General features: G+C 39.6%; 1 protein-coding gene across 6 annotated transcripts in view; it reads left to right on the forward strand.

The window, feature by feature from the left end:
* Nucleotides 1-19938, forward strand: part of STIM1 (stromal interaction molecule 1) — a 252570-nt gene that overhangs the window by 109944 nt on the left and 122688 nt on the right. For 5 of the 6 annotated variants that reach the window (XM_069064734.1, XM_069064739.1, XM_069064736.1 and 2 more), the window contains one exon: nucleotides 8077-8207. The exons of the other annotated variant lie outside the window; for it this stretch is intronic. In XM_069064734.1, coding sequence (XP_068920835.1) covers nucleotides 8077-8207 — 131 coding nt within the window. The remainder of the gene's footprint in view (nucleotides 1-8076; nucleotides 8208-19938) is intronic. 6 annotated transcript variants of the gene reach the window in all.

Genomic DNA, 19938 nt, shown 5'->3' on the forward strand with positions numbered 1-19938 from the left:
GCTTATTTCTTTCTTTCCTCCTCCCAAAATTTCCTTTTGTGATGGCCAGCAAGGGTAATGTTATGGATTTAGAATGTCAGACATGGAAAGGACCTTAAAATGTATTATCATAATGGCTCACATTTATTTAGCATTTTAAAGTTTGTAAAGCACCTTACACATTATCTCATTTGATCTTCACAACCCTGTGAAGTAGGTGCTATTATTATCCTTATTTTACAGATGAGGCAATTGAGACTAAGAGATCAAATGACTTTCCCAGGGTCATGTAGCTAGTGTCTAAAAATGGATTCAAACTCAGTTCTTCCTGATGTGTGTGTGCACATGTGTGTGTCTGTAGGTATATACATACATACATAGATATATTTAAAAAGTGTGTATGTATATATCTATATTTGTATTGTGTGGATAAAGACCTTAGAGATCATATAATCTCCTTCTATAGTGTATAATAGGAGATTGAAGCCTAGAGTGGGGATGGAGCACTAGATTTGGAGCAATAGATCTGGGTTCAGATCCTGGTGCCCTTACGGCTGTATGACCCTGGGCAGATCACTAGACTTCTTAGAATTTGTGCTTCCTTTTCTGTAAAATGGGAATAATACTATCTGTATTTCTTACGTCAGAGTTGTCATCAGAATGAAATGAGATATGTGTAAAGTGCTTTGTCAATTGTTCTTTCAGTTAGAATTAGGCTAATTCTAACCATAGAATGGACTTTGATGTGTTTCCCCTCCATGGAGACTTTCATTTCAAGGGGAGGCTAAATGACCATTTGTCAAGGATCTTCTAGAGAGGATGCTTATTTTTACAGCCAGTGAAAATGCCTGGATTCAGGAAAGGGACCATCCTATTTGATAAACAGCAAGGAGGTCAGTGACCTTGTATTATACCATATGTAGGGGTGAGGGAGAGCTGTAAGGTGTAAAAAGACTAGAAAGGTAGGAAGGGGCCAAGTTACAGAGATCTTTAAATATCAGAGAATTTTATATTTGATCCTAAAAGCAACCAAGAGGCACTGGAATTGATTGAATGGGAGGTGGAGTGACATGGTTAGATTTCTACTTTAGGAAGATAAATTTGATAGCTGAGTAGGGGATGGACTGGAATGGGGGAGAACCTTGAGGCAGGCAGACCCACCAGCAGGCCATTATAGTAGTCCTGAGGAGTCAGTAAAAGTCTGTAATAGGGTGGAGTCAATGGCAGAGGAGAGAATGGAGTGTCGTGTATATGACAGATGTTAAGAAGGCAGAAATGACAGGACTTGGTAACTGATTAGATATGGGGGATGTAATGAGAGTGTTAGGAAATTAGGAAGAGGGGAGGATTTGGTTGGGGGGAGGAGGAAAATAACGAGTTCAATTTGGGGCATGCTGATTCTATGAAACATGCAATTTGGGTTGTTGAAAATGCAGAGATATGAGACTGGACATCAGGAGAGAGGGTAGGGCTAGATAAATAGATCTCAGATCATTTGCGTAGAGCTGATAATTGAATCCCCGGGGAGCTGATGAGATCACCAAATGATATGGCATAGAGGGAGAAGAGAAGAGGTCTAGGACAGAGCCTAGTTTTTTCAAACCACAAAGTGGTACATAAATGATAGTTAATAGCTGTTATTGTCAAGGTCATACAGTGAGTTAGTGTGAGAGTTAGGTCTAGGACTCTAGTCTCCAGACTCCCAGTGCAGTGTATCATTAAGATTTAAACTAATTTACTAATAATAGGTTTCAAGGCCTTCTGTTAATTGCCTCTCTCCCTTCCTCCCTTCTTTAAGTGACTGCATTTTTCATTCACTGCTCTGAGCACTGTGGCCCACCATCTCTCATGTCTGACTCGGGTGCTTCTCACTGGTTTTGGCCACCCCAGGTGCCTGCCAGGGGTCACTACTCTGCCTGCCATCAGTCGCTTTGTACTCTTGCCTACCTCCTGGTGCAAAGAATCAGAATTTTCAAATGCTAGAGTTACGATTGAGAAGTAGAGGTGACCTTTGAGATCATCTGGTCTAATTCATTTTAAAGATGAGATACTGAGGTGCAGAGAAGTGATGTCAGTTGTCCAGTATCACATGACTAGTAAATAGCAAGAGCTGTGTTTTGAACCTAGGTTTTTGGACTCCAAAGTCAGTGTACTACACTGACTAAGAACTTTCCTCGGCAATAATTTTTGCTTAATACCAGCAAGAAACTAGAAGTCTTAGGAAAAGATAGGCTTTTAGTACTCAAGTATGAGCCCACAGGCTGAGGGATTTGATGATAATTCTGATGATGGTTTAATGACAAGTTTTGGTATTTGAGCTTCGGTTTTAACACAGAAGTGCAGCTAATACCAACAAAGCTGCTCCCCAGTCTGCTGCTTCTGGCAAATGTGCAGATGGAAGCAATGTGTGTATGTGGGAGGCTCCTGGGAGTTAGTAGGAGACCCCCAAGGGCTTACCCAACTTTTGGGGGTTACAGTTTGGGGTAAATTTTAGTTGTTTCAGCCTTGCAAAAAGCCATTTGCTCACTAGCCCAGAGTGAATGGTAAGTTAGATTGGATAACCATGGAATGAATTTTGATGTGTTCCCTTTCCATGGAGGTTTTTGTTTCAAAAAAAGGCTAAACAATCACCTGGCGTGGATCCTGTAGAGGAGATTCTTATTTGGGTATAGGTTAGACCAGAAACTCTTTGATGTCTCTTTTTTTTTTTTAAAGCAATCGGGGTTAAGTAACTTGCTCAAGTTTACACGGCCAGTTATTTCTGGGTGTGGTGCTGAGTATCCGAGCCCGGATTTGATCCAGGTCATCCTGACACTGGAGCCGGTGCTCTTACTCGCTGAGCCACCTGACCGCCCCTAAGCGATTGGGGTTAAGTAACTTGCTCAAGGTTACATGGCCAGGTGTTTCTGGGTGGGTGCTAAGTGTCTGAGCCCGGGATTCGATCTCCAGGTCTTCTCAACACTGGAGCCGGTGCTCTTACTCGCTGTGCTACCTGGCTGCCCCCTGATGTCTCTTCTAATTCTATGATTCTCTAGGGGAAGAAAGGGCCCTAATAAGGCAAGGAAGGAGTGGCAGTGGCCATCGAGAGCATCAAAGACAAGGAGATAGTTGGACCTTGGGGAGGTCCTGGCCAAGAGGATGTCCTCATCTCCCTGGATCTTATTATTAATACCTGTTTCAAAAGAACAGGGCCTAATTTTCATACACTGGTGGCCATACATACATTTCATACACGGTGATGAGCCCTTCCGTAATTAGATTTTTTACACCGAAAACACATAGATTTTCTCTGCACTATTCTTTGCTAGGAGCTTAAATTCTCCATGTAGAGTCTTATAGAGCCTCATCACTTCCACACATTAATGAGGAGACATTGGAGGACATCAGCTTTATAATCACTGTAGCTTTAAAACAGTAGCATTTTAAAAGTTTAAGACCACTTTCACAGACATTATTTTGGTTGACCTAAGCTGGGGAGGTCAGTGTAAATCCCTTTCCCCATGTCCCTTTTTATAGAGGAAGCTAAGACTTTCTGGGACTTGAACCAAAGACTTCTGAAGTGCTATTTCCTTTCTTCCACTCTGCTTTTAAGGGGAGCTAGTTTAGGTCCCCTCAAACTGATCTTTACCTTCTCATCAGCTAGGATACTGTGATGCAGAAGATAGATTACATTAATATGTTCTGTTGCTAATCTTTTATTTTTCCCTGCTCTCTCTTGAATTTAGGATAAAATACAAACTACCCTAGCTTGGCTTTTAAACTAAACCACTTCATAGGCTGCTTCCAGTTTATTTCTAAACTTAATTCACATTGCTCCTTTATACAATTGTTATTTTAGTCAGACTGACTTTTTTGCTCTTTCCCAAACTTGGCATTTAATATCTTTGCACAAGCTGTGCCTCACCTCATGCATTCCCTCACTTTTTCCTGATCTGGCTCAGAGCTAAACAAAGCCTTTCCTGTTCCCAATAATTGTGCTCTACTTGTCATGAAGTGACTTTGGTTTTACTTTATAAAGACCTGGTATTTGCTTTTGTGTATATAATAGCTAGTATCTACATAGAACTTTAAAGTTTGCAAAGGGCCTTATGTTATCTTAGTAAAACGTAAAGGTCTTAAGATAGGGACTGTTTTTCATTTTGTCTTTTGTATCTGTAGTAGTTGATACAGTAGGCACTTAATAAATGCTTTTTTTTTTTTTTTTGCTTTTTGGAGGGCAGTTGGGATTAAGTGACAATAAATGCTTTTTGAATGAATCCCCCATTCAACAGCTTTTTCTTCAGTGAACTCATTAATTTGACTTTCAGATTGAGTCCTGTAAGTCAGTAGTGTCAAGAAAGTGAATCAGACTAATGCTACCTAGGGGTCATTTTAACGACTGGGCCTTCAGTCCCCAAGCTGTAGCATGTATTAATTGCATACCTAGGGCCAGTGGAAAGGACAGAGCTCTTGCACTTAGGTCAGTGACCAATATAGGAACTAAAAGGCACACATGAAATTGCTTTAGGGTAGCTTATTATTTAATTGTATAGGGCTGGCTGTAAAAACAACCAGAGGTCTCAACAGGGCCAATTATTATAGATCAATTGAGTCAAGAACAGCTTCCTGGAGGAGGAAGAAATTGTCCCAGCATCTACTTTGCCTAAGTCTGACCGTGTGCCTCCTCTGCTCAAAGACAAATGTCATAACCTGGCATCAGTCAAGGTCCAGCATAACTTTCAAATGGGGGTTAGATGATCCCTTGTTGGGATTGATTCCTGCTCAGGCACAAGTTGGACTAGAAACCCCTGAAGGCCCTTCCAACTTTGGAATTCTGTGATTCATTCCAGCCTAATTTTCTGCTGTTGTTCATGCACTGCATTCCAGTGTAACTGGACTATTAACTGTTTTCCGATCTCATTCTGCCATCTCCTGCCTCCATCCAGGCAAGCAGGTCATTTTCTTTGCTTGAAAGACATTCCTTCCTCATTTCCACATGTTGAAATCCTTTTATTTCTTTAAAGCTTAGTTCAGGTGACACCTTCTTTACGAAGTTTTCTTTCATCTCATCCCTGACTCCCTCCACCCCTCATTGAAAATGATTACCCCCTCCTTATAGTTCTCATAGCACTTTGCTGGTCTATCCACTTTGCCCCTATCACATTCTGCTTTGGATGAAATTTGCATACATACTGTATCGATTTTCATCTTTTGCTTCCCCAGCACCAAATATAAGGCTTTGCACTAAGGCCCCTTAGGTCTGTTGAATTGGATCCCAAGAGTACCAGCAAGTCTATCCTGAGTTTGAGTTTGCTCCAGGTGATGTGGTGGTACCACTAGGGGTAGAGGAGAAGTAGGCAAATAAATGAGGTAAGTACGAGGTTGGGTGCAGAGCTAGAAACTCCTATCTCTGGCAGAGTGGTCTTGTTTGGTGTGTTACTCAGGAAACTGGTGATTTTCTTTATTTTTCTTATTACAATCTTAAGAAACTTGAATATTTTAATATGCAAATGGTAGAAAATGAAGATTATATATGAAATTACCAACTTCCATTATTTAGTTTGATTTTTAAAATGTATATGTAGTATAATAGTGAAAAACTGGCCCACTCATTTGTATCACCTTCTGAACTTCCTTCCACATACTTTTAATGTTTCATTGATGCTTTTTTCTTTTTTAGTGCCACTCATTACCCCACCCACTCTTCCCTGATAATTCATTTCCCTCTCCTCCAAATAAAAGCTTTTCTACAGAGGGCTCAAAGACTAGCCTAATGAAGTAAAACAGATTCATACATTGGCCATATTTGAAAATGTATGTTTCATTTTCTTCTCTAGCCCATTATCTCTCTAGCATTTTTGCTGTAGATATCTTGTCAGCATTTAGCTCTCTCACCACAAAAACCCATTCTTCCGACTGGGACCAAGGGGAACAGAAGGAAGGTCCTTCTTCCCTGATAATTCTTACTAAGACATATGCTTATAGAATTAAGCCAAATGGAAACTGGCTACTTGATACCAGTCTCAAGAGGTTACCCTAAATTCAGAGAATGAAATGACTCCCTCCCTTACTTTTTTTTCTTATGAAGGAAAGAGACTTGCTCAGGGTCATATAATGAAGTTAGTAGCAGAACTAGACCTGGAATACAGGTGTATACTGGTAAATATTTAACAACCAGATCTTTTGGGGAAAAAATGTGCCTGTAATAAACATTTGTAAATTTAGTCTGTACTGTCATTTTCTCAATCTTTTCTTAAGTCTAGATAATCAGGAAAACAATAAATCAAGTCTAGATTTGTCATTTGTGAGCATTTACCCTTGAAAATTAGCACTGAAAATTTAGCAATTAGCAGTTATCTTATGCAAGCACTTCCTTGATATGGAATATCATTCTAAGGCTTCATGCCCTCATACCCTCTTCTCATTGTTGCTGAGACTATTTCTAGTCAGTCTACCATTAGGGCTTCACCTAATGCTAATTTCCTTCAATCATTAAACATTTATCATGTATAAAGTATATAAGGCCCCAGTGTCAGACACTGAAGCTCATGGATATCTCATTCCAGCAGCCAGGATGGAAGTCTGTAGGGAAAGCCTGGTGTAGCAGAAAATACAAAAATCTAGGAATCAGGTTATTTGCAAATTAGTCTCAAATGTACTCAGATTGAATAACCTAGGACAAGTCTCTTCTGTCCTGTAGTAGTCAGTTTCCTCCTCAATAAAACAGAGATAACAAAATACAAATGAGTAGATGCTTAAAGGGTTATAAGAATGAGATAATAAAAATTTTTTGAAAATTATGAAGTGCTATATGTGCCATAGTGATCATTGAACTTGAATCCAATTATAATCTAGCTACATGTAATAGGGACAGACTTTTTGAGACAGATGTAGAGTTTGGAAGGCATTTTAAAATTCTTGACTATCATCAAAATTCAACAAACATTTATTTCACAGAATTTGAGTTAGAAGGACCCTCAGTGGCACCGCCCCTCCCCCCCCTTTTTGGAGGGAAGAAGGCAAGGTAATTGGAGTTAAGTGACTTGCCCAAGGTCATACAGCTAGAAAGTATGTCAAGTGCCTGAGGCCAGATTTGAACTCAGGTCTGCCTGACTCCAGGGCTGGTGCTCTATTCACTGTGCCACCTAGCTGCCTCAACAGTCCCTTTTCTTAAGAAATTTATAATCTAATTTGGAGGTAAGATTCAGACACTTAACTATAAAATAAATTAGAATTTCAGAAGCATATAGAAGAGAGGTATAAAGTGCTCTGATAGATTTGAAGAGGGGAAAAAAAAAAATCACTTCTGCTGAGGAGTACTTTCCTGTCCTTTTCCTCCAATATTTTTCCTTCCCACAACTTGGGAGAAACCTGAGACTGGCCCAGTCCAGAATAAAGAGTAGGGGTTAAGCTCTAATACTATGTCCAGTCTTGGACTCTGCTATATTATGAGAGAGATTTTAAAAAAAAAAGATATAGTCTCAGCCTTTGAGGAACTTATAGGTTAGCTAATGAGTTAGGACTGCTGTTTAGTTGTTTTTCAGTTATGTCCAACTCTTTTTGACTCCTTTGGGGATTTTCCTTGGCAAAGATACTAGAGCAGTTTGCTCTTTCCTTCTCCATCTCATTTTACAGATAAGGAAAGAGGCAAATGAGATTAAGTGACATGCCCATGGTCTCCCAGCTAGTATGTGTCTGAGGCCTGATTTGAACTGAGGAAGATGCGTCTTCCTGACACCAGGCCTGGCATTCTATCCATTGTGTTGGTTATGGTAAGACAGAATGGACTGTTCTATAGAGTTGGTAATCATTGGAAGTATTCAAGTAGAAAATGGATGACTTGGGGTGGCTAGGTGGTGCAGTGAATAGAGCACCGGCCCTAGAGTCAGGAGGACCTGAGTTCAAATATGGCCTCAGACACGTAACACTTAGTAGCCGTGTGACCTTGAGCAAGTCACTTAACCCTAATTGCCCTCCAAAAAAAAATATATCAGTGACAGAAAATGCTGTGGGATTTGTGAGGAAGGAGTGCTCTGCTGTTGTAGCAGTCTGCAGAAGTCTGCTTCCTGCCTTTGTGGAAGTGGGTATGACAGTGGCCTCTTTCTTTCCCTCTGACAGAATTCTGCAGGATTGACAAGCCCTTGTGCCACAATGAAGATGAGCAGCTCAGCTTTGAGGCTGTCCGAAACATCCACAAGCAGATGGATGATGATGCCAATGGGAACGTGGATGTGGAGGAGAGTGATGAGGTGACAAATCCTGACCTTTCCCTCTCTTCCTGTGTCATGTCTTCTTGCTCTTCTTCCTTCCAGCTTTCCTCTTTTGCATTTGCCTAGTGTGTGAGGCCTAGCCCTGAAGACAGAGGGGGTTCAGAATGTCTCCTGTTGAGAAGCAGCCAGTCTGCTCCTTCGTGGAGTGGGGTGACACCAGCCTATCTGGGCATTATGATGGCATACTTCCCTGTGAGTTTTCACTAGTAGCTCAGGGCTGGGTGGCCCTGGGAAGTTGATGACAGGTTGATAGTTCCTACCCCTGAGCATGGTATCTCTGTAGGCCAGGTTTGCCATCTCTGTTTTGGTTAGTCCATTGTGCTGACTAGATTATTCATTGCTGGGCTACTCCAAAGCACTTAATCTTGACCAGTTTTTTCCCAGAGCTTCTGACCTCTTTGAGGTCAATTAACAACATTTAGCTGTACACTGGTCATCCTGCTTAGTCAGTTTGAACTCATTTGGGCCTGAGGCTGCCATCACTAAGCAGATAGGGGCTTAAACAGCCCTAAGATTTGATAGGACCTTATCGTTTTCATCACAGAGACAAAAATCTCACATTTGAAAAATTAAGGGGTTATCTAATAAGAATTTGTTGAGTGCCAAATGAATGGTACAGGCTGTAAGGCAGAATTTTGAGAGTTTAAAGGAAGAAAAAATCCTCCTTCAGATAATTTCTGTAATGGTGTTTCTGCCATGCTTACTTCCATATTAAAGTTCTGATCTGCATGAGGATTTGAGCCCATACGTGGGTGAGCAGTCAGAGGACAGGGCATGGAGTACTGGTTCTTGTTACATTTTCATTCCCTAATCAAAGTGAAGAGACTGGAACCTGAGACTAACACATGAACTGAACGTGTGAAAATATGAGGAACCTTTGAAGGACCTGGGGGAAGACTTGGAGAAGGGGATATGATGGGTAACTTCTAATATCTGAATGGCTGTACTGAAGGCATGTGAAACAGACTTGTTCTGTGTGGCCCCAAAGGGAAGAACTAGGAGGGTGGAGGCAAGGAAATGAATCATAGCCAAAGAAGATTAAGAATGATCAAGAATGGAACTTAGATGTAATTTAGTCCAACCCCTTCATTTTACAGATAAGGAACCTGAGGCCCAGAGAGCTCTGTTAAAGAATTTAAGTAGGTAGTAAGTGAAAGATGGGATTTGAACCCAGGTCCTCTGACTGCCAATCCAGCACACTTTCCTATAAAGAAGATCCCAAGGTTATACAGATATAGCAGAGCTGGAATTTAAACCAACTCATTTATTCAGCAAATATTTACTAAATATCTTTTGTGTGCAGAGGTGGGAGAGATATAAAGATTAGGTGTTCTTGACCTGATGCAGTTTACAATTTCATGATCTTCTGACTCCAAATCCAGTGCTTTCTCTTCTGTTCTCTGATGACTCAAGAAGGCAGATTCTGCCTCAATATAAGGAAAGACTTGTCAGAACAGTTTGACAGTGGCTGTCTTATAGGGATTAGTCATCTCCCATCACTGGAGGCCATTAGAAAAATGCTTATTTTATCATAAACTTGATAGTTAGTGGTCAACAAAAACAAATAAATCAGATATACAAAGTTGGGGACACAATCTTACATAAAACTCATTGAGCTTCGCAAGGTAGAACTGAATGAATGAACATACAAAGCAAAGAAAATGCTATTCTGTGCGTTTCCTTCCTGTTGTATGTGATATTCTGGTATCCCTTGCTTCTTCCCTCCTTTTTTCTCATTTTCCTTTATTGCCTTTCTTCCTCCTCCTCTTCCTCTCCTAGTAGGTAGTTGTAGTTGGTATGAATATAGTTCTGACCCGCTGATTTCACTTTGTAGCACTTAACCTCATGTAGATCTTTCCATATTTCCTTGTTATACTTTATGGCTTTTCAAAAAACAGCACCATAGTATTCTATTATATTAATATACCATAATTTATTTGGCAATTTTCTAACTGTTGAGAGTTTATGTTGTTCATAATTTTTTTTATTATAGAGTACAGATAGACTTTCTCCTCTCCCCTCCCTCTTTTATTATGTTTTTGAGATAAAATCCTATTAAGTGAATTTTGAGGTCACAAGATGTATAATCAACTTTGGACTCATTACCAGTTTCCATATTGCCTCTCAGAATGTTTTCACCAATTTATAATCACACCAAAAATGTCACAAAGTACGTATTTCATCACAGCTCTGTAAATCTGAAATGCTACCTTTCTGATGAGGAAGACTGGAAATATATTTTAAAGCCCAGATTATCACATTCTTTCCAACTTTCCCTACAGTTCTTACAGATATTATCCAGTGGCCCGTTCCTACTGGCCATGATGGGCTACCATTGTAGAAGTCCTGTCTGTGCATGGTGGGAAGCCAGATAGCCAGAGTCATGTGGGAAGCCTAATCTGACTGTGGCCAGAGGTCAGGACACTGGGCTCTGGGGCCTGAAGGACTCATAAAAACTCCTAAGGGGTTTTGCCAGAGTCAGGAATGGAAGAGAAAGCTCAACAAATGATTAAATTGTTTAGGCAACAAGAATATCATGAGCAGCTGTCTAAGCATGTCCTTTGCTGGGCAGAGGAGCCCAAACAAGAAGATATGGCCCCTGCCCTTAATTAAGGAATTGATGGAAGGTGGAACACACCTGAAACAAGTAACCATTTCAGGCTGTATGTGATTTAGCTTAAATAGATTACCAAGAGGACTAGACATGTTAGAACCATGGAACAAATCTAATGAGAGGAAGAGAATAAGAAAAAATGTACATTCCTATACTTGGTTTCAAAGAACCCAAATACACTAGTACAGGCTGGTCTAGTTGGAGAGACAGAAATGTATTGAGGAATTTTAGGTGATGGATTTGGGGAATCTTATCTTCCTGGTCCCTGAGTAGGACAACAATCATGATGGGTCTTGAAGTTTTGAAAATTTTGAAAACTTATAATAGGTATTAACAAGCTGTTAAAGATTCCTGAGTTGGAGAGTAATATAATGAAAGCATTTGTGATGTTTACTTAGCATTTTCAAGCATCAGTGGCCCTTGAAAGCCAGATTTAAGACAAACAAATGAATTGCTTATTGTAGAGAGATGGCTTCTTGTTTCAGGTGATACAAAGCATGTCACATGGCCTTTTTCTTAGGACCGGGGCTATCTCATTGGTGACTTTTCTGTGGCATTCAACAATGCTTATTCCTACTGTATATTCTGGCTTCCCACAGCTTCTGAGACATTGTACTCCTCTGGTTCTCTTCCTGTCTCTCAGTTGTTCTTATTTTTTGTAGACTCTTTGTATTCTTTTTGACCCTTTTAATGTAGGTTTGTTCCTTTGGTAATTTTCTCTCTCTCTATATATACCTCCTCTTGGTGACCTGTCATTCACTATAAGGGCTTCAACCACCACCTCTGTTAAGCAGACTCCCAAATCTGTAGCTGACTTCTGAGCTCTAGCTGCCAACAGAGTAGTGCTTTGTATACAGGATGTGCCCAATAATGATAATATTCCTATTGCACTCTATAATTTGTAATAATAATAATAATGATGATAGCTAACATTGACATAGTACTTCCTGTGTGCCTGTCACTGTACTTTAGTGTGTTTACGAAACACTTTCATCACATCTGTCTTGTGAAGTAGGCAATACAACTTTAATTATCCCCATTTGACAGGTGAACAAATTGAGATTCAGTGAGCGAGTGGGTAAGGTGTCCAAGCCTGTACAGCTGGTATCAAGAGGCAGGACAGCAGTGAGCTATATGAACGCATAACCCAGTGGCTGGGGCCGGAAGCGAGTACAAGTGTCTGTGTGTGGGGTACAACTTTCGTAGATGTTTTTACTGTCCCCTCCTCCTCTTTTTTCCACTTTGTGCTACATCTTGATGTCAGTGAAGGGAGGAAGAAAATGTTCTCTTTAGAAGAATGTTACCACAACAAAAAAGCTTGTCAGCACAGACTGTTCAAAAATCACCCAAAAGCTGCCACCCTTCTCTTGCCTGTGCCTGCCTGCCGCCGTGAGCTGTTCTTTTCCAGCAATGTCTATCTCTCCATGGCCCCAGCTACTCTGCCTTCCTATTCCCCACCCCCTACTGCCGGCTGTCTTTGTGGCTCCCAAGGCTTTCTGTCTATATTTTATGTAATGAGTGAGAGCCTCTGGCTTTTGAGAGAAGCAGCTTGATTCATTGTGGCTGATGGCAAAATTGTGCTTCTTTCTTGCCAATCTAAACAAATGAGAGCAGGCCCAGAGACTAAATGGGCTTTACCCCTGGTAGAAAGGCAATTTCTGTGCTGAAGAGGCCATATGGTTAATGGTGGAGATATTTGATAGTGTTGAGAGCCTATAGTTTGATGGAAATCAGAAGAACCAAGATTCCTATAATGTAGAGAAGACTATGCCCTAGAGCTTGGGTTCAGCTTCAGAGAATACCATGTGGTTGGTGGATGATATCTCATTTATCTTGCCTCATTAGAGGAATAAAGTATATGAGACACTTCTAGAATAACTGGGGCTTACCTTGTTAAGCACTAAACCTTACTTTGTTTTAACCTTTCCTGGAGGAATTCAGTGGCTTAATGGCCCCCAAACACTAGGCTTTCTGAGTCCATTTATTCTTTATGGTTTTATTTTGATTTGTCTTTTGGCTCCTTCCTTATGTTAGAATCTTAGAACTGTAGGGACCCTCAAGGAACATCTATTCTAACCTATAGCTGAAGCATGAATTCTCTCTCTCCCTCAAAGTGGGCATTTTAGTCTCAGATTGAAAACCTTCAGTGAAAAGAAAATAACTAATGCTTGAGGTACTCTTTTCCACTTTAGGTCTGATTGTTTGAAAGTTCCTTCTTACTTTGAGTTGAAATCTGCTTTCCTATAGCTTTTGTGCATTGCTTCTCATTTTGCTGTCTGGGGCCAAGCAGAATAAACCTAAGTCTTTTCCCCATTTGACAGTCCTTCAAAGAGCTGATGAGAGAAACCATCTGTCTTGTTCAGGTACAGGTACAAGTTCTTCCCTTCTTTTGAACTTTTATGGCATATATTATGTACTATATTTTTAAATAGTTATATTCTGTCTTGCATTTTGTATGAATTGTTCCTTTATGTTTGTAATTCTTGTTTCCCTAAATAGACTGTAAATTCCTCAAGTTTAGGGACCTTGTACTCATAGTAAGAACTATAAGAACACTAAATTTGGAGTCAGAGGACCTGGGTTCATTTCCTAGTTCTGCTATTTATTACCTATAAGTAAGTCACTTCCCCTCTCCCACTTCAATTTCTTCATTCAACACATTTTTTAAATGCCTAATGTGTGCTGGGCAGCCTGGTGTAATGGATAGAAAATGGGTCTTCAACTCAGGAAGACCTGGGTTCAAGTTTTAGCTCTGACATATAGTGCCTCTGTGATCCTGGGAAATTCACTTAACCTCTCAGTTCTCCCAGGCAACTTTTCTAAAACTGTAAGTTGCGGAGAAGATACCTAGCTGCATTGGCAAGGAAGTTCTTCAGACCTCACTATACTGACAAAATCACAGATCCAATACAAAAAAAAAATTGCCAGGTAATGTTGTAGGTGTTAATGATATAGTAACCAAAACAACCAGCCCCTGTCTTCAAGGAGGTTACGTTCTAATGGAAAGAAGCTACATGTACACAAATAGGCAAATTCAAAATATTTACAAAATAAATTTAAAGTAATTTGTAGAGGATGAATTCTGATAACTGGGAAAATTAGGAAAGTCCTCTTATGAGGGGTTAGAACTAATTTCATATTTAAAGTCCCTTTCTCTAATTTGTATGTTTGTATTGCTCATGGTACCAAGTATTGAAATGAGCACATAATAGAAAGAGTGGTAAATAAAAGACTGCATGCATTAAGAAGATCTAGGTTTGAATTTGGGATTCTTCCACTGACTCATGCTAACATTGAGCAAACCCTTTTTCCTCTATGAGCCTCATTTTTCATGTTTGTAAAATTAAGGGGTTAGTAGGGAGGTAGATTAAATTATCTTTCAGTTCTGTCCCAGCTTTACCATCTGAGGTATTTAGTTCAGACTTGTTGATTTTGTTGTGAGAGGGGGCTTTTGGGATTATATGTATGGCTTCCTTCTCAGAGAACTTGTATTGCAGCAGACTCATTCCTTCCATCTGGAATAGATCCTTATCATGTCAATGAATAAATTGAGTGCCAGAGGAATATAGGATAGAAGTAGTAAAGGGAATGTTTGCTTCCCTGAGATTCTGAAGACTAGTGGCAGCAATAGATCCCAGTATATATGTAGACAAATAAAAACCCAGAGCATAAACACAGATGATTCTCAGTTACTTGCTGTGCTGGCTTTACACAGCAGTCCTTTCCTCCCAGTCAGAGGCCAGCTTTCTCCTGTAATTGAACTGCCTTTCTTAACCATTGTGATCATGTCAGTGATTGTCCCAAGATTGTCCAGAATATGATCACTGAGGGTTTGATAAAGGAAGCTTTCCCTGTTGTTAACCCTGGCGTTAAGGGCATCCCTCACTTTCCCTAATATCTCATCTATTAGAATGTGCATATATACACATAAAACAACTTAGGATCTTCTGAAGTGTGCTGGAAGATCAGTTTTTAATCACTCATTCAATAAATTAAGAAGTATTAAGCACTGTATCAGGTGTTTAAACTGTGTATTAAACTGTATTAAAAACTGTGTATCAGGTGCTGTGCTAGACATTGGGAACCCAAAGACAAAAATGAAATAGTTCCTACCCACAAGGAATTTACACATTTGGGGGAAGGGGGAGTAGTGAGGTGGGCAACATGTACACACATTAGCAGATACAAAATTATACAAAATAAATTCCAAGGAATTTCAGGTTGGTGGTTGTACTGACATTTTGGGGGGACAGTCAGGAAAGACTTCTTGTAGGAAGTGGTGCTTGAGCTTAACTCACACCAGGAAAAACTAAATAATGCATTCTGAACCCAAGTCAACCCTCTGGGTTTACGCAGTGTTTTGGATTCTTCATGAAGCATTGTGAGTCAGAGATTCTTAACCTTTTTTTTTTAATGTCATGCACCCTTTTGGCAATCTAGTAAAGCCAATAAACCTCTTCTCAGAATTTCTTTAAATGCACAAAACAAAATATTTAGGATTACAAAGGAAACCAATTACTGAAATGCAGCTATCCAAATATTTTTGAAGAAATGTTTAGGAATTCCAGGTTAAGAACTCCTGTTTTAGTGGAAAGTGCACTGGGTCTGGAAATAGAAGTAGGTATAAGTCCAGATTCTGTAACAAACTATGTGAGCATGGACCATTCACCTCAAACTCTATTTTCTGAGCCAGTTTTCTCCTCTGTAAAATGTGAATGATCATCTTCCACCTCACAGGGTTGTTGTGAAGCAAATGCTTGATAAACCATAAAGCTGTAAAGAAATGTGGACCATATTATTATTACCTTTCTTTAGGATGACTTATAGAGCATCATGACTAGAAGGAAGCCCTGGGAATCATATAGTACTACTCATCATTAAACATAAACATAGTGTAAACTGTGGGTCTTTATAACAGTAGGTCATAATGAGAGACTCTCAGATTCTTGAAGTGATTGGGCTTTACGCTGGTTTTGCCTAATGCAGGGCAGTACAAGAAAAGACACTGGAAAGCACCAATACAGAGGCCTCAGGGCATTCTTCCTGGGGTGGAGAAAATAGTTTTCCTGTGGGAAATGTCAGAGCTACCCACAAGGTACTACTTAAATCTGTCATGATGCAGATCCCCTGGAGCCCTTCAGTTGGCAAGTTACTGAGGAATCTCAAGGCCCTTTGGGAATAGAATCATTGGCAAATCCCTGGCTTCCTTGTGGTAGATCCTTTCTAGATTTTTATCTTAAAGCTCAGAAGTAGCACAGTCTACATGGGCCTTCTTTCTCCCTTCTCAGGATTCACTCAGTGCAGTTACCATGCCACTTCCAAAGGAGGCCCCAGGATCCTTCTTGTCAACAGTGAGCAGCTTCCATAAGAGTCGCCATCTTTGGGAATTTACCCTGTAATCCTTGGAGAGGTGGAGCTCAGAGAGGTTATCCCAGGGACTGAACACTTCTATGAAGTGGCATTCCACACCTTCCGGTACCCCCTTATGTGGGGGTGAGGGTGGGGGTAGTAGCAGATCTCCCCAGAAAGGAGAGTGGAAGAATTGGGAACTTTTTGGCAGAAGTTGCCCTGGGCCTTAGCTCCTGACCATTCAGGGAGTCAGGGTGGGAGTGGACAACTTGGAGGAGAAGGGAGGTGACAAATTTAAGTTTTCCTTGCCCAACCATATGGCCACATACACCTCTTTCCACAATCTTAACTGCAAAAAAATCATCTGATATACTACCTTCAGCCTACATACCTTAGGCTGCTAACCTCTCCTGTTAAATTCATTTTCTTTTATTCTTTCATTCCACAAATACTTTATAAGTGTCTACTGTGTGCAGAGCACTGTGCTTGGTAATGAGCTAGATAAAAAGTTTTAGTAAGACTCTATTAGTGCCTTTATGGAGTTTCCGATGTAGTAGGAGTATAAGATGTAAACAGAGAAAAGTATGCCTAAAATTTTATATGATAAAATTTATCAGAGAGGCACAGAGAGGTGTGATGTGAGACTTGAAAGGGAAGGTAATTACTAAAATGGGTAGAGGGACCTTGGATGACTTCCTGGAAGAGGTGGCTTTTAAATTTTACCTTAAAGGAATGCAAAGAATTCAACTGGTAAAGAGGAAAAAGGACATTCTAGGCAAAGGGAAGAGTATATGTAAAGATATGATGGTGGGAGAGCTCTTGGCATGTTTTAGAGGACTGAGAGACCAGTTTAGGACATGGAGCGCTGTGATGTGAAAGAAATTCAAGTCTTTGGATTAGGTTTTGCAACTCAGTGCATCTTCCCACTAGTCTATAGGACATGTTTAGACAATGTCTTTTTTATACTCTGAGCAACAACTTTCCATTCCTTGACTCCTACTTGGAGGTAGAAGGAGAAGAAAGTAACAAAATAAAACTGATTGATATTATTGATAGTTATCTGACTTGCTCTAGGAGTGCCCTTGGGATCCTGTTTCATAGCACAGCTTTCTCTTACTGCTAAAACAAAGAACATCAACACTGCTAACCCTATAACCCTTAGTTGCTTTAAGTGTGCCATTGAATTTTGTTAAAATGATCCTGTTGTATTTCTCTAAAGTCCTGATGTCTCATCACTTTGTGGAGGTATCCTGGGTTCCCAAAGATTGTGCCCATGGAGCAAAGGCTCTGGCAGGTCCTATCAAGTTTTGAATATATGTCTGTCATCAGAAAACCAGACTAAGAGCAGAGACTGTTCACCAGGAAGTTGGTCACTAGATGATTAAATTTTTTGACCAATATATATGTCTGGAGGCATTGTAATTGGTATTGGTGTAGGGAAACTTTTTTTCCTTCTGTTTTAAAAATTTTATTTACTTTTAGTTTACAACATTCAGTTCCACAAGCTTTTGAGTTCCAGATTTTCTCCCCACCATGGCAACATGCAGTTCGATATAGGCTCTACATATACTTCCACACCCAATATTAGTCAAGTTGTAAAAAAGAATTATAACCAATGGAATGAACAACGAGAAAGAAAGAAAACAAAAAAGAGAGAGAGAACAAGTAGTTTGCTTCCATCCGCATTCAGACTCCGTAATTCTTTCTCTGGATGTGGCTAGCCCTTTTCATCATGAGTGTTTTGGAGTTGTCTTATAGCCTTGCATTGCTGAGAGGAGCCCCGTCTATCAAAGGGAGTCATGACAGATACAATGTGTCTGTAATTGTGTACAGTGTTCTCCTCGTTCTGCTCCCCTCACTCAGCATCGGTTTATATAAATCTCTCTGGGTTATTATGAAGTCCCTCTGCTCCTCATTTCTTATAGCACAGCAGTATTCCATTACATTCATATACCACCACTTGTTTAACCATTCCCCTATTGAAGCGCATCCCCTTTGATTTCCAATTCTTTGCCACCACAAAAAAAAAATGCTACTATAAATATTTTTGTACATACAGGTAATTTTCCCACTTGCATGATCTCTTTGGGATATAGCCCTAGAAGTGGTATTTCTGGGTCACAGGGTATGTACATTTTTATAGCCCTTTGGGCATAGTTCCAAATTACTTTCTAGAATGGTTGGATCAGTTCACAACTCTACCAGCAATGCATTAATGTTCCAATTTTCCCATATCTTCTTTAGCATTTGTCATTTTCCTGTTTTGTCATGTTATCCAGTCTGACAGGTGAGATGTGGTACCTCAGAGTTGTTTTGATTTGCATTTCTGTAATCAGTAGTGATTTAGAGCATTTTTTATATGCTTATAGATATCTTTAGTTTATTTCTCTGAAAACTGTTCATATCCTTTGACCATTTACCAATTGGGGAATGACTTGTATTCTTATAGATTTGACTCAGTTCTCTGTATATTTTAGAAATAGACACTGATTGTAAAAATTCTTTCGCAGTTTTCTGCTTCCCTCCTAATCTTGGTTACATTGGCTTTGTTTGTACAAAAACTTTTCAATTTAATGTAATAAAAATTATCCATTTTGCATTTTGTAATACTCTCTGTCTCTTGTTTGGTCATAAATTCTTTCCTTTTCTATAAATCTGAGAGGTAAACTAATCCTTGCTCTCCCAGATTGCTTATAGTATCCGCTTTTATTATCTACATCATGAGCCCATTTAGACTTTATTTTGATATATGGTATAAGATAATGGTTTATGCCCAGTTTCTGTCATACTGTTTTCCAGTTTTCCAAGCAGTTTTTGTCAAATAGTGAGTTCTTATTCCAGAAGTCTTTGGGTTTATCAAACAGTAGATTACTATAGTCATTGACTACTTTGTCTTGTGTACCTAATCTATTCCACTGATCCATTTCCATTTCTCAGCCATTACCAAGTAGTTTTGATGACTGCTGCTTTATAATACAGGTTAAAGTGTGTTATGGGTAGGCCCCCTTCCCTAGCATTTATTTTCATTAATTCTGTGGAGAAACTCCTACTGAGGAAATTATAATCTTTTGAAACTTTGGAGTTTTGAAGAGAACTTTGTTAGAAAACATAGGACTTGGAAACCAAATGGTGGTTACCAATGTCTGTTAAATTAACAAGTGAAAAGAAATATGCTGCTTCTAGTAGAGAAAGGTAGGCAGTATCCTGCATATACTACTTCCTCCTCTTTTTATTTTTTTAAATAGTATTTCTTTTTCCCCCAATTACACTTCAAGATGAGTTTTAGCATTCATTTTTACGAGATTTTGAGTTCCAAATTTTTCTTCTACCTTCCGTTCCCCTCTTCCAAAAATGGTAGGCAATTTTATATAAGTTATATATGTGCTATCATGTAAAACATTCATATTAGTCCAGTTGTGAAAGAAGAAACAAATCGAAAGGGAAAAAAAAACCATGAAAGAGTAAAGTAAGTGAAACAAATATGCCTCGATCTATATTCAGAGTCCATCAGTTCTTTATCTGGATGTGGATAGCATTTTCCTTCGTGAGTCTTTTGTATTTGTCTTGGATCATAGTGTTGCTAAGAAGAACTGAGGCATTTATAGTTGCTCATCACACAATGTCGCTTATACTGTGTACAATATTTTCCTAGTTCTGCTTTTTTCACTTTGCATCAGTTTGTACAAGTCTTTTCCTCCCCTTTTTAAAATCTTCTGAGGCTCTGGATCTTTTTATGTTGGGAGACAG

This window comes from Petaurus breviceps, unplaced genomic scaffold, assembly GCF_028583685.1.
Source record: "Petaurus breviceps papuanus isolate PSGF00001 unplaced genomic scaffold, PetGlider_PUasm1.0 90639, whole genome shotgun sequence".
NCBI lineage: Eukaryota > Metazoa > Chordata > Mammalia > Diprotodontia > Petauridae > Petaurus > Petaurus breviceps.